This window comes from Megalops cyprinoides, chromosome 4 (assembly GCF_013368585.1).
Source record: "Megalops cyprinoides isolate fMegCyp1 chromosome 4, fMegCyp1.pri, whole genome shotgun sequence".
NCBI lineage: Eukaryota > Metazoa > Chordata > Actinopteri > Elopiformes > Megalopidae > Megalops > Megalops cyprinoides.
In genome coordinates, this window is record NC_050586.1 from 39,974,798 (window position 1) to 39,990,762 (window position 15,965).

The 15,965-nt window shown below is 46.2% G+C and overlaps 1 protein-coding gene across 1 annotated transcript in view; it reads left to right on the forward strand.

The window, feature by feature from the left end:
- Positions 1-15,965, forward strand: part of grid2 (glutamate receptor, ionotropic, delta 2) — a 365,965-nt gene that overhangs the window by 195,408 nt on the left and 154,592 nt on the right. The window contains exon 3 of the mRNA XM_036526665.1: positions 14,580-14,864. Coding sequence (XP_036382558.1) covers positions 14,580-14,864 — 285 coding nt within the window. The remainder of the gene's footprint in view (positions 1-14,579; positions 14,865-15,965) is intronic.

Consider the following 15,965-nt stretch of genomic DNA (forward strand, 5'->3'; position numbering starts at 1 on the left):
TCAACGCCTAGCGAACGGCAGCATCTTGTGTTTAGGGAGATTAAGCTGTCTCTTAGGTGCAGTAAGCTTGGCAGCGTCTACTTTCAAAAAGTAGGAAAGTACTTTTCAGTACGTCTCTAGTTTTTCTAGGCAGCAAGTGAAATGAATTAGAACAGGTTTAATGTAGTCACACATTGTAGCTTCACTCAAGATATTTGCTGCAGAATTTTTCTCAGTTGAAATGTGGTTAGGGTGCAGCTCTGGCTGTCTGACAGAAAGTCATTGCAGCAGTCCAATCTTGATGAGACCAATGTGCGAATCCATTTTTCTACACCTTTTAGCACCAGGAGATGTCTCAAATTGAGCTATATTTATCAGGTGGAGAAAAGACCACTCTTGAAATGCACTTCAAAAGAAAGATCAGGGTCAGCCATTTCACTGAGATCTTTGATTGCAACATTAAGTGTTACAGAAAACCCATTCATATTTAGGTCAAATTCAGCCATTCAGTTGTGAAGATTTTTATACGTGAGATCATGACACCTGTTATCAGAGTTCAGCAGCAGGTGCCGGATGTCATCCGGTTCGTTATATTTCCTGGACAGGTTTTTAACTCCATGACCAGCGGCAATGTACCTCTTTCGATTTCATTGATACATAGGGTTGCCTGTTATCTGCATACCAGGGACAATTTTCTCTATGCTTCCTAATGGTGTCTCCAAGTAATAGCAAAAGCATTGGCCCAAGCCTTAAACCTTTCCTATAAGCTGTTTGCTTAACCTGAAAAACTCCCATCCTTTTAGTCACTCTCATATGTGGAGCTATTTGGTGAGAATTTCAATGCAACAGAGAGGCAGCATTTTATAATGTTGTAAGTTACATGCTTCCCTTCTGTATCAGAACTGTGTTTCTAACCTAGATTTACATTTATTCATTTGGCAGACGCTTTTATCCACTTACATTGGTTACCATTCTTTACAATGTTATCCATTTATACAGCTGGATATTTACTGAGGCAATTGTGGGTTAGGTACCGTGCCTGAGGGTACAGCAGCAGTGTCCCAGTGGGGATTGAACCAGCAACGTTTCGGTCTTTCAGTCTTGCTCCTTAACCACTATGCTACACTGCCACCCCTGTTCACCTCAAGTTGAATTATACCCGGGACACACCTGAACATGAACTATTAATCCAGCAAACCTTGTTTATCTGGCCAGAAAGGCTCTGTTCTCCTTCAGGTCTTACTCAATATACGGTATAAAGTAAAGGCAACTTTTCTGGCTTGTCTAATTTTTAAGTGTATTCAGGTCCTGATTGGCTTCCTTGTTAAGGCTGTATCATAGCTAATTGCGGAGAATGACGTAGGGACTTCTTCAGCTGATGAAGCTGTTTTTGTGGTATTAAGGATGAGGTGGCATAGAGTAATGTTCTTTTACAAGCTTGGTTGGAATTGGATCTGGCAGCAATGTGATCATTTTTGAGTGGATAAATAATTCAGTGAGTGTGGGCTGCTCTAAAAGAGAAAAAAAAATCTCCACTGGACTCCACTGGCCTATGAGATTTGACTGCGATGGACCCAGGTGAAGGGAGAGCTCTGATGCATTTGATATTTAAATTCTGATTCCTAATGCTTTCTATCCTCTTATCAAAACGTTAATGAAAAAAATCCTTCTACCTATGTGAAATTCATAGTATAAATTCTCCAGTTTGGGGGTGGGAATTGAGCTATGGCAGAAAAGAATTCAAAAATCCTCCTCACTTAAGCTTGAAAAATAAGACAGTCATGTACTAATATGTTTTTACTTGGGTATACTAAATCTTTAAATAGCCAAGATTTATATTTTTGTGGCCCTCCATTTTTACTGTGCAGCATGTTTCTTTAAAAATGATACACATGCCTGCCAGAGTGCTTTTCCTGAATAAATGTATTTATTTGTTTTGGCTTTCATGGGAACTCTCATGTCTAGGCTATAATGGTTATGTGTCATCAAAGACATTTACTATGTAATCTGCTATATTAAGTCTGAGGAGTCAGCCATTTTGTGTGAAACATTCTGAGCTGGCGAGGAATTCAGAGCGTGGCTTTGATATATTGAGTTTTGCTGTATGAGAAAAATAATTACGTCAGGAAAATGAGATAACTAGGAATACCTGTAAATAGGTGGTCCCATCTACATTTTGGATGAAGCCATTACAATTCAGTGCCAACGTGCAATCTTTTAATCATCCTAATGAGGAAACGCATGTTGAAATCCACCCACATCAGGGCTCTGTTTGTAGTGATGGAGTGATAAAACTCAGCCAATCCAATAAGGAACACAGAGTAGGGCCCAGGTGGTCTGTAAACATTTGTAAGCAAAGCAGGTCGCGTTATATTGTAGAGGCTTAGTGTGTGAGATCAGAAGTTAATTGAATATAATTCAAAGTGAGCAGTGTGCAGGAGGAGCGGGGATTTGAATCCAAATGCAGATGAGTTGTGAAAATAGAAGCAAGGCCAGCCCCCATTACCCAAGAGCCTTTTTGATGAGATGAATGGCCGTTTGGAGTGGCTTGAATTCCTCCAGCTTTTGTCGTGCTTCACTTAAACTAAGCACACAGAGTGAGATTTGTGCCAAATGTCACAGGGAATGTTTAATGAGGAAAGAGAATGCAAAGGAGGACAGCGAATGTCAGATGTGAAAAGCTGTAATGTAAGCTTTCACTTTATTCACTGTGAAATTTATTTTTGCATTTGCATTTTCATGTCTGATTTTTTTTTTTTCAACTTTTAACTTTTGGCACAACTTATCCTCTATGATAAAGCTTGTTGTAAGTAATTAATTTCTTGACAAGGGTAACGTTTGTTGCTGTCAACCAGTGATAGTTTGTAAGTGTAGATATAACAGCAGTTGAAGCATTAGATGTTTTTTGTGACGTAAATATTTATTCAGATTATATTATTTATGTATTGGGCACATGAAAGGCATTCAATTTGTATTCACAGTGTGAATTTTATGGTTTAATTGCTCATCTGTTTCAAGACTGATCACTTGGGCAAAATTCTACTTCATCATTTTGTCTTTTTATAGGTTTCTGGCTGATAGGCTGATAACCTATTGCCATCATCATGTATCCATGATGTCCCCATGGACACTTTGCATGTAATCATTAGAATACTTGAGAAGGCTTGCTCAACGGGTCAATATCTCCACAAACAACAAGTGCACATAAACCAGGCACAATGTGACAACCTCTGCACTTGTGCACATGACAAATGCAATGCTACAATGCACTCGCACCCAGCCAACAGCCATTGTCTCACACTACAAGACCTGCTGAGAAGGTGATGCTGATTCGCAGGTGCATGCTACTCCACTGACACCGTTTACGTGAGGTGAGCGCCATGCCGGCTAAGTCACTCGGGAACCCCACAGTTTTAAATTTGTGATAAAGCTGGCTTTAAGCTTGGTGTTCTGATGATAAGGGATGGGGAAAAAATTGGACGTCAGTTATCTTAAGAACTTCTCCCATAGATAAATTGTCTTAATGCATCAAGCACAGCAGTATCTGTTTGGTGTCCAAATGTGTATTTGGTTAAATCAGTCTAATATCTATAGCAATGTTTGAAATAATCAGTATCCTTCTGTGGTTTTCAAGAAAAATATGCTATTTTACAAAATTACAGAGCCTCTCTGGCCCACATGGAGTCTCTTTTATGAAGGCCAGTCTTCTTTTGAATAGAACTCAACAATACTAAATGTTAGCAATTGAACAGCTGGGCATTGAGGGATAGACACAATTTTTGATTCAAGCAATGTCTGACGTAATTTTCCTAAGGCAGCACATCAAAGCAGAACCATGTCTGTCCTTTTCCAGCTCCGGTTATGAGCTATCCTTTGTGTTAGGGGCACAGACGTAGACAGTGAACCACATCAGGCAAGGAATGCACCACTTTGCTAAAGGAGGGCTGTGCTCAGAGACAGGGCCCTTCAGTTTGATGGAGCCGCTTGTTTCTGTTGTTGCTGTGTTTTCTGAGTGCCTGGCGTCAGCAGGCGCCATGCTTTGAGTCACGGGGAGACTTTCAAATTCGCCACAGCTCCTGTAGAGCAAGCTTGTGTTTGTTTACCTCCAGTTCAAGTATCATGAAAGGAACCTGACTCAAACCTTCAAACATGTCTCCCTCCTGACAGAGACTAACTCAAATGCCAGGATTGAGTTTACCTGAAAGTTTCTGGGCTGAGGCAGCTGCCGCTGAGGGATTGCCTGGGAAGAAGAGGAGGGAAATCTCTGATTACAGTATTTATTACAGGATACAATGCTCTGGGACTTCAGAAGGCATGGCTGTGTGAATGGGATTGATCAACTACTTCAGACTTGCCCCTGCATTCAGTCAACATTTTTGTCCTTAAGTTTGACTCATGGGTAAAGGCAACTGTTTTTTTCTTATAAGAGTTTGAGGAGTTCAGGGATTGCCACAATGATTGAACAAAACTACTTGCACTAAAAAAAAACCAAAACATAGCACTTGCGGTTATTTTAGAGACAAAGTTAAGGACAAGTGTTGATTGAGTCCAAGGGCTAATCACTGTGTTTTCTGTTCCGTTCAAAGTTCCATTGTGCTGCAGTCTTATTACCTGGCCTAATATGGCCATCAAATAGTACAAATCGAGCTGGTAATTTGGCTTTGCAGATCTAGTAGCAAATGAGCTGAATAAGTTTGCTACTGTAGCTAGGTAGGTAAGGAAGGAAACTATTTTTGTTTTGTTTTCTAGACAAGTTATCTAGACATTTTTCGGTATGCCACACTCAACTGTGGTATGATCGGTATGTTTTGCAGAATGAATAACAATAGTTGTGTTTCTTACAAAAGGTTTAGAGGACCAATTTACAATTTTGCAATTTACCAATTTACAAATGGCAATAGGCTACATAAATCTATTAGCTGAGTTAAAGAACACAAATGCGTTTATTTGACCAAACCTTTCCCATCCTAAATTACAGTTAACAAATGCTAGGCAAGTACTACCTTGGAACAATCGGTCAGCCTGAAGCGAGTCAAGCCGGAGGTGAAAGAACAAGCATTATGTTTCTTTAGAATCAATTTCAGATCGCTATGAATTAGATTTGTAGCAACATTAGCGCGCACACATTGATTGAGTCTTATCGTAATACTTCAAATCAATGCATTTACTTTTATGCTGAAAGGAGGAGGGTATGAGAGGCCACTTCGTTAGGAGGGGGAGGCGAGGAGGGAGGAGGCCGTCCCACCTGGGAAAGACAGGACCCAGTTGGGTGCGCAGTCGAGCCACCCGTGGCTAATTACGTGTGTCTCTCCCAATTATCGGAAAGCGATACGTGTCAAAGTAGACGGCGACTCCTGACTGTACGAGCAGCCGGGGCCCCGTGGCTCGCGCGGGAACCTGCACCGCGTCCGAGGGGAGAGCAATCCTCCCAATTGATCTGCCTGCTGGGTATGCAAGAGGCGCCTATTTCCCAACGTCAGGTGATAGAACGAGTCCGACAAAGTCAATCGCTGCCAAATTAACGTGTTTAAAGGTAATGTGCGCATCAGTCTTGTTTGGGTTTCCCTTCATCCTTCGATGGAAAAATTGGGCAATATGTTTGGTCATCTGCGCAGGTAGTAGAGTGGTATAGTTTTGATGCAGTTTACTACTTTTTTCATCAAACCTTGAAAAGGATATCCTTATATCCTTATAACGACCATGAGATTTCTATGGAGGCTGTAGCTTATAAAGAAGCACCATGAATGATGACAGTGTATTTCATAACAGAGATTAGACACTTTATTTTTTTCACGTTTGCATAGAATCATTCAATCTGCTTATACCAATCCTAACAGTAACAGTACAGAAGTACAACTGCAGAGGTCTTTAATTCATGAGACTCTGTACAAGTGAAGGTCAGGTGATATACTTGTTCTGTTGCATGCTGGGACCCACCTGTTCCACGGTGGCCCTGCCCACAGAACTGTACAGTACCATTTCCTTTTTTTTGCCTGGTTGCCGCGGTCACGCCAGGCTACGATGGCGCCTCGAATCAGCGGGGCGGGCACGCTGGCTGGCTCTGAAGCGTGGCGTGCGCAGAGGCTCCTAATCCTGCAGCACTCAGCAGAGTGTAGTTAATTACATCAGCTCACTCCTGTCTCCCTCCTCATCTTGACGAAACTTCTTTTTCTTTTTTTTTTTCCCTTCCCCCCATTTCGCCTGGAGTGCTTGCATCTCCATCTGTGATTTTCTGTTCAGGAAAATAAATGACAAAACAACTGGGTCCTTCATCAGAGTCATGGGCGATGCTGCTGTCAGGGCGCCTGTCTCATATCGCGGGGGGGGGGGGGGGGGGGGGGGGGGGGGGGGGGGGGGGGGGGGGGGGGGGGGGGGGCGGGGGGACTGCGCTGACAGCCACGAGCACCGGAGCCCTGTCCCCGGGTCACGAGGGGTTATCTGATGGGTCTCGCCTGGTGTTTCGGTGTTGATTTTAGAGCGGTAACCTGTCGCCTCTCTGCCCGCGGTCCTCAGCTTGATTTGTCTGCCAGTGATGGCGGAGTCCCTGGGGTCCAGATTGTTCCAGCGTGGAGATAAAGCGTGTTCGCGCAAGCAGCAGCACACGCACGTATGCACTGGCGCTTGCTAGCGCGCCCACACACACACACACACACACACACACACACACACAAACACAGACAAACATGCGCACACATGTGCCCACGCTTACATTTACACGCATGCACACATGCAGTACTCATAAAAATTCTCTCTCACACACACAAACACATACTTTCACACACACACACTCACACACTTATATACACACATGCCCTCAGACAATTACACACACATATACACATAGACATACACACACACACACACACACACACACGCACACACACAAACACACACAAACACACACACACACACCCTCAGGGACCCCCAGTGCTGAGGATCAGCAGACTCACCACCTCTGTCAGTGTGTGTCAGTGAGCTGTGCTCTTAGCCTCTGTGGCTTATGTTCCTCTAAAGGACATTGAATTCAAAGAATGAAACAAAGGCTGCAGAAACACAGGCCCGCTTTAGCACATTGTTCCATAAACCACCATCAAAATGCATTCATTCCAGCGATGAGAACAACCAAAACGCACACACCCCGCTGGGTTTATCAAGGTGATCAGCTGAATCAAGCCAGTTTCAAGCCATTGTTATGGAAAAATGATATCGATAGAAGAGGTGAGCTTTGGGGTTCAGGGCAGTAATGGGGTATTTTTGGTAAACAACACAAAGCAATATAAAGAAAATGGGAAAAGCCTTCTGTTTGTTTTCGAAAATATATCACGCTGTGATTTTCCGTCTCCAGTATTTGCTCATTGAATTATGAATGAACAGAATGGTAGCGGGGGTTGTCAAGGAGTTTAAACAGATTTGGTTGTAGCTTTCAAACAGAAACACAGAGAGAAGAAACAGTCCCCAACCCATAGTTTCATTCTTCTGAGGGCACAGCCATCTGTCACAGACTCTACTCGGCTCTCCGTCTTTCAACTCTCGCTCTCCCCCTTTTGCTGTCTTTCTTCCCTCCCTCACTCGTTCATATTCCCCTCCGCCCCCCCATCCTCCTCTCTCTTTCTCTCTCTCCCTCTGTCTCTCATCTTACATGCTTGGTTACAGAAGTGTATACCGCAGCATATCAAAATCAACATAGCCCATCAAGCACTGTGTTTATTGGAGTCACATTGGCTTGGAAATATGTTGCATATGTTGACTTGAATTCGCTGTAGCCACATGACGGTGGTTAGTCGTGCAATTTTTGGAGAGCTAGTGTCGTCGGAGAAAAGCCCCCCAAAGGTGGAGATCACACTGCCGCTCCGGTGCAAACAGGCCATTGCCCACACTCAGATCTGCAGGGCTGGACAGACGCACGGACACAGGGATGGACAGAATGCAGGGGCGGGGCAGGGCGGGACCATGGAAGCGTGATCACCATTTGATGGCCGTCAGATCAGAGGGAAGGACGATGTCAGCTGCTGCCCAGCGCCGATGATGAGATTGACATTGGAGAGTGTTTTAAAGAAATCAGGGAAGTTGCCTCTCTGGCGCTCTGCCCGGCAAAGGAGGGGACGACTACTCGCGCATAATTACTGCGCGAGGCCCCCCTCTTCTTCTCCTCTGCGCCCTGACCGTGTTTCAAATCAGTGTGCAAATATGTCCCTTGGAACGGCTGCTCTGTTTGAAGAGAATTTTTTTTTTCTTTTTTTCCGAAAAGGGTTTAGCCCTTAGCCAAACCTCTTCAAAGCTCTCTTTGTTCTTTTTTTTCTGGGAAGGTTGGGCTTTCATAACCTTGCGGTGATAAGTCGTACTCCCTTGCCCAGAGAATCATCCCTTTTCTCTCTGCGGTTGCCATTTTGTGTTTACACCCTTTCCGTCCATGTTCTCAAATGAGACCACACAGAGGCACACGCTCATGGGCAAAATGACAAACACAAATCATCATCATCCTCGCCAGCTGTTCACTCTGACAGACTTGAGGGAGTTGTCCTGCTTCGTGTGCCTCTTATTTAGGAGGGAAGGAGGCAAAAACATGTAAGCGTGCACACACGCGCCCACACACACACACACACAAACCTGTATGTGCAAGATCCAGTAAAAAGGATATGAAGTCTAGTTTTTAGCACAATGATATGTTATATCAGGAGGAACAGTGCAAACACCATCCCTTGATGTGGAGCGAACATACCGTGGATGGAGAGAGATAGATGGAGAAGAAGAACGGAGGGATGAGGGGAGGGGTGCGGAGGATAAGCAATGCTCCGTAGCCTCTGTTTATAATGGATAGCGGCTTCATTCCAGCCGCGTAGCAGTGGAGATTCACTGTGATGAATGACTCAATTTGAGCTGCTTCAATTAAAGGGGAAACTTTGCATGGTGATTTAGTGCAGAATGAAGAAAACACACAGACTGAAAGTGAAAAATGGCAAGAGGGCGCTTTCCTTTCTTGTCTACCACGCCAGAGGAGGCTGACTATGTCCTCCTGAGCAAAGAACAATTGCTCATTACACGCTACCTTACCATGTCACAGACTCAATGTCCCATGATACCCTCCTATCTCATAACTTCAACATCACACCCTAACTTTCCACCACCATACACTACCCTCCTATCTCACAAACACATCACCACACACTGTGCTCCTATCTCATGAGCTCAACATTACATGTTACCTTCTGGCCTCAGAACTCAAGGGCATACACTGACTTTGCTATCTCACACACTTAACATCATACTCTAGCATCCCATCTCAAAAACTCAACATAAATTCATAACCCACAAAGTCAACATCCCACACTACCCTCCTATCTCAAAAAGTCAACATCTCGCACCTCCTTCCAACATGGTACACAACCTCATAAAGTCAACATCATATGCCTTACATTATAGTAGATGGTCTTAGACATATGCTAAGAATGTACGTAGGACAGAATTTTATTTTATGTATGTAGCTGGATATTTACCAAAACAATTCAGGTTGTGTACTCTGCTCAAGGATATAACAGACATGCCCCACTGGGGAACTGAACCGGCAACCACACAGACTACTGCTCCTACCCCAGCATGCTACCCTTCTGTCTCACACTCAGCATTATACTCCACATTCCTGTTTTACAAACTTTAGTGCCACCACCCTCCCCTCTCACCAGCTCAACATCACAGACTTGAGCCCAACATGCTCAACTCATGAGCTCAGTAGCTCGTATTTCTTTTGTTACCCGACACCGCAACATAGCACCCATGCTAACACGTTGTACAGCACGCGGCACACACATCTTCCTTAATTAATTTTACATTCTTACCAGAACATCTGCTGCTGTAGTATGCTCATGTGTCAGTCTTAATTTCACTGAAAGAGGACCAAATGGACTCCCCCGCGGGAGGGAGTCGGCCCACCCGTCAGGCGCGGTGAAGTTTGATTCGCGGCTGCCAGAGCGCCAGCGCCCCTCTCTCTCCATCACGGTCCTTGCTCTTCCCTCACACCTCACCTGCATCTGTCTCCCTCTCCTGTTCTTCCCTTCATCACACTCGGAGGACTCAGTCATGGCGCTAATGAGCTGTGTCAAAGTGGGCAGCGTATGTAAAAAAGGCTGGATGATGGCTGACAGTGCACTTTCCTCGCCGTTCCTGGTGACAAGGTTCCAGAAGAAGATAAAAGCGCACCTGCGATACTGGCTAACACAAGAAATATTGCAGTAGTAGCCATTGATTAATGATGAAATTACTTCTGCTGTAATGTTAGCTCATAGCTTGCTACCAACAACTGGAATGCTGCCTCACAGCCATTATTGGTAGTTGGCATTGGCTATACTTTAATTTAACATTGTAAAGAAGATCATATATATCTGAGCTGTGTCAAAGTGGGCAAAGTATGTAAAAAAAGGTGGATGATGAAGGGCGGCTATCACAAGAAATACTACAGTAATAGCCATTTATTAATTATGAAATTATTTCTGTTGGAATGTTAGTTCATAAACTTTATTCTCATCCATTGCTAACTACCTACAGCTTGAATGCTGACTCCAGGGCATTATTGGAAGTTAACGTCCTTTACTTGAACATTGTAAAGAAGATCGAATAGTTAAACTTATACCTCTTCAAAAAATCATTTAACTACATGCTTTAAACTCATGTGGTGCACATTAGCATTCAAAGCTATTCAGTAACGCCTAATGGCCTAATGCGATAAACTCAAATCGGATAATTAATTGTGCAACAGGCTGGCTACCGTGATTTCCACTTTAAGTCCTACAGGAGGAGGGTGAGTGAATCACTCTGCAGCCACAAACCCAGGGCACCCCCCCAGCAGAAAGACGAAGGAGAGAATGAGTTGCAGATCTCTCTCATAAAAGTGACAGCAACAAAAGCCGTCCCCATAAAGAGGAAAGCTTGGGAATCTCCGAGGAAACATTTATCTTGTGTGCTCAACGGCGGCAGCTTTCGGGAAGGAGAGGGAGTGTTAAGTGCTATCGCAGCGGTGCGGGGGGGGGGGGGGTTCGGGGAGGGGGGGCGAGGAGGAAGCCGGCTCAGGAACACTGTTTCTCTGTCACATTAATCAAGCGTTAATTCCCTCTTATGGACCGGCAGCGCCGCCATTACAGGGAAATACGGTCGGGCAAAAATATGCTGGATGGTGTTTTGAAGCAGCAGCGGAGGACGGGGCCGGGGGGGAAGGGAAATAATAAAGAGGGAGAAATGCGCGAAAGCGGCAATCCGCCGAGGTAGCGCACTGTGAAAGGGAGGATGGGAGCCCTTGTCTGCAGCCGAGCATGTTATTGAGTTCCCTCATGTTCACCTGTCAGGAGTAAATGGGGCCTTCTCTGTAGAACAGTCCACAGCCACTCTGCTCTCACTCAGGTGTGACTGGGGCAATAGGCTCTGGTGCAGATGAAGAGTCCTGCGAGAGAAATGGGGCCCATTAAGGGGCCACTGGGTGTCACTTGCCTTCGGAACGCATGCAGCAGCGTGGAGCGGTGATTGGGTGGCTGGGCCCACAATCGTGCGTGGAACACTGCTATTGTACCCTTGAGCCAGGTGGTTTACCTCATTTTCTTCAAGTAAGAACCGGACGCCTGTGTAAAGTCAGTTACAATACGTTGTCGGTTCAAATCCTAGGCTTGGCATGCGTGTTTTACCCTGAAGCAAAGTGCTCCATCCCATTTGTTCCAGAAAAGATCAGGCTGTATACAGTAGATGAGTTTGATGTAGAACTTGAAGTGCGCAAGGGCATCTGCTAAGCAAATAAACTTTCTCGTATAGGTGACCCTGGGTAACACTGACAGCAAAGCCAATGAATAACAGGAGTAAGGAGTATGGAGAACCAGATGACATATTCAGCGATGTGAGAGACCTCACTTAAGTGCCTGAAAACCCCCTCAGGATTAGCTGAAGTTATCCGATTTAAGTTGGCACAATCCATGGTAGAGGGCTAATGCGGTTTCACCAATGCAGTTTATGATTAATATGATCTTGTTAACCCAAGCCAGGCTTATTCAGCATTAATGCATTACATTCCCCCAATTTACCGCGCATGCTTCAGGGCCGCTTCCCTTAATGTTTTTCTCCCTCTTGGCCAATTGGCTTCTCATTGCTTTCATAACAAACAATGTTTTCAGAAAGAAAAATGTTAATGTCTTTTCGACATTGCCAAAAAATAAAACTTTTTTGCACAGTTCTGTGTCCCGCCGACTTCGATAATATTTTGCCAGCCATGTTTATATGTCATTTGGCAGTTAGTCTGATTTTAAGTTTGTACAAAAGAAAAACAGTTAGTGGATGGCTAAAATCATAAATATTGCCAAATGCATATGAACATTTGCCTGTTCATCTAAATTCATCATTACGCCTTATTTTTCTAAATTGACATTTTCATGTGCAGCACTGGGAAGCGTGATGGTATTTTCAATATTGAATGTTGTAATGAGAGGCATTGCTTCTCTTGACATTTTTATTGTTGAGGGAAGTATAAAGTAACACTGTCATGAATATCAGATAAGGTAAATCACCCTTGATATCGTTCCCGCAGAGGAAGTCGGAATGAACCGAGCTGAAATGTTGTGGGGAAGGTTCAAGCCTGCGCAGGTTTCCATGGAAATGGCCCTTGCTCGTTATTAACTTGTTTTGCGAGGCTGGAGAATCCCAGCTTAATCCACCTTTGTGAAACAGCCTCCTCCTCCCAGTCCTCATTAGGGTTAGCAGGCAGGGCAGTCTCTTTTGTTTGCCTGTCCGTCCGTCTGTGTGTCTGTCTGGGAGCTAGCCCCACCTCTCCGAGACAAATGCCGAGTCATCACAGATCGATTTTTTAATTTTGCAGTTCATTTTGAAAGCTGAGCAAAAGGAAAATGTTTAAGCGGTCGGCGCTGTGGTGGTTTCAGGGCACCAGTTGTGCCTGGTTCCATTTCCTGGGTGGAGGAAGAATTTGGGGTGTGCTGGTGTGTGTGTGTAACTGCATGGGGGTTTGCGAGGGGGGTGGGGGAGGGGCGTGTATGACATCAAGCGGGGGACCCTGGAGAGCTCCTGTAACAGAGCTGGCAGAGCTGCCGCCTGTGCCTCCCTCCCTCTCCTCCCTCTCCTCCTCCCTCTCTCCTGCGTCTTCAGCGGCAGCGGCAGCGGCAGCGCCCACCTCCTCCAGCCTGCCCTTACTTGACACTTCTATTTTTCTGCCGGAGTTAGCAAATTACTCTGCATCGCGGCCCGGCTCGCCAGTCCATGTTTCACCTTCCCAACTTTGTGACAAGGCATAAAACTGCAAAAGTGAGATGAATGTTTGTGTCTGCCGTCAGCGCGCGTCCTGGGGCGTGAGCAGGCGGGGGGTGGGGGGTGGGGAGTTGGGTGAGGAGTAGTGGGGGAGGTGCACTGCCGGTAGAATTTTTTAAAATAGCATTATATCACAGCGTGTCAGCCAGGGAAGGTGTGCTTCCTGTGATGAGCGGTCTGGGAGGGGGGGCCTCATGGGGATATATGGGCACCTGCAGCGTCCGCACAGGTCGTGACAGTTCGCGTTCCGGTAATAAGCACATCCCTCGGCAGCGTTCTTTGCAGCCTGCGGCCTCCTCCAATCATATCCATCATAGAGTATCCACTAAAACGGCGGGATTTAAGACAAACCTCTAAATGGAGTGGAAATAATCTTATTTGCACTGTGTTCCACTGTTGTAATTAAACTGATGAAAGGAGACATTTATCACTGCCTTCTTTCGCTGCAGCAACACGATTGCACTCCGGGACTTTAATAAAGTATGATACGGATTTCGGAAAGTTGACAAAATAAATCTCCTGCAACTTTCCCTCCCTGGAAACAGCACCATGTTGCATTTTTTTTGGTTGTTGATCTCCTCTTACGAAGTGCGTGGTGCATTTTTGGTATAAGCACGGATAACCAGATGTGTCTCTCCAGTGTTTCTCTCACCCGTCACCCACTCTCTCTCAGTTTGCGTGTAGTGTTTTCGGCGCCCCCGCTTTCTGCCTTTCAGTGTCCAGCGTTCTCACCTTCTGTCACTGTTTGTCCCAATTTATTCAGCGTTTTCACCCCTTCTCAGTCTCCAGAGATCTCACCCTCTTGCGCTCTTTCACCTCATCTCGATTCAGCGTTTTCACCTCCCTCCACCCTCTCTTGCTCTCTCTCTCTCTTTGTCGGCAGCATGCTCCCCTTCACCTCTTCTCTCTCGCTCTATCCCCTTCTCCAGCACCCTCACCCTCACCTTTTCTCTCTCGCTCTCTCCCTCTCTGTCTCACCAGTGATCTTACCCTTTTCTACTCTTTCATTTCATCATCAATGTCTTCACCTCCCTCCTCTCTCTTGCTCTCTTTCTCCAGCACCCTCCTCCTCACTTGTTATTACTGTGTCTGTCTCTCTCTCTCTCCAGCACCCTCATCTTCACCTGTTTTCTCTCTCTTTCTGTCTTTCTCTTCAGTACACTCACACTCCCTTGTTCTTTTTGCTTCTCTCTCTCTCTGTTTCTCTCTCTGATCAGCACTCTCTTCCTCACTTGTTGTTTCTCCGTCTATCTCTATCTCTCTCTCTCTCCAGCAGCCTCACGCTCACCTGTTCTCTCTCTCTCTCTCTCCAGCCTGTGAGCTGATGAACAGGGGGATCCTGGCCCTGGTCAGCTCCATCGGCTGCATGTCGGCGGGATCCCTGCAGTCTCTGGCCGACGCCATGCACATCCCCCACCTCTTCATCCAGCGCGCACCTGCGGGGACGCCCCGCTCCAGCTGCCCCGACACCAGCCGCTCCCGCACCGAGGACTACACCCTCTTCGTGCGCCCGCCCGTCTATCTCAATGACGTCATCCTCCACGTGGTCACCGAGTACGCCTGGCAGAAGTTCATCATCTTTTACGACACGGAATATGGTGAGGCCGCTGTGACCCTGGGGAGTTTGGGGTGGAGGGAGGGAGGGGGTTAGAATCACACTCTGACACACACACCTCTCTTCTGCATGTCTGTGTTTATGGATTCTGACTGTGTGAGTTCAAGGAAGCTGAATACAAAGGCAGAATCTTTTCTGGAGTGAGGCAATGGGGCTTCCCTGAACTCAGCCATTTAGAGACACAGGTGTAGGGATCTGTTAATGTTCTGAAGGTATGGGGGTGATGGGGGGTGTAGAGTATATAAATGCGTGGGGTTGGGGTGGGTGGGGTAAGGGTGTGGGGTAAGGGAGCATGCTTGGGGCCAGACTCACCTCCTGAGGAGGGTGTACTGTTTGTGGAAGGGGCACAGACTCCGGTCACACTCAGAGTGAGGGGTGAGGTAACCTGCTCAATGACACGGACGCTTGCTGGTTTATTTTCTGTTTGGAGTGGAGGCTCAGCAGCGGAGACAGATTTCCGTGTGACTGGCAGCATGGTGCCAGACATTAGCAGCCAAATGGGTGAAGGCTGGGCTCAACAGCCCTGCAGTGTGAGGCCTGGTGTTAGAGCATCGGCATCATAAAAAACCCTCCCCAACAATTAGCAATTATCCCACGAAAATTACCACCCCAGCCGTCAGCCATCGAGCTGTTCCAGCTGCTTCTAGAGGTGCTGAGTGTGTGTGTGTGTGTGTGTGTGTGTGTGTGTGTGTGTGTGTGTGTGTCTGTGTGTGTGTGTATGTGTGAGTATATGTGTGTGTGTGTGTATGTGCTCACAAGTGTGTTGAAGTGTTCAAGTGTAGTTTGGAGCTCCATTCTCTCGGTCCCCACAGTCCACTGCGCCGGCTTAACTGCTGGGGATCTAGATAAATAAGGGCCTGTCCCGGTGGAGAGATGTATCACGGTCAAATCCAGTCCAGCCTGACGCGGCGTAGTGTGCCGCTGTAATGCCGTCCCAGGGGCGCCTGCCCCACCCCCCAACCCCTCGGAGCCCAGCGCGGTGTGGCCCGTTGCTTCAGAAGATGGATCCCCTGTGTATTGGCAGAAGCAGCCTCAGAGCTGAAGACCTCTGGGAAATTGCCATGTCTGCCTTTAAGCTCCCAAA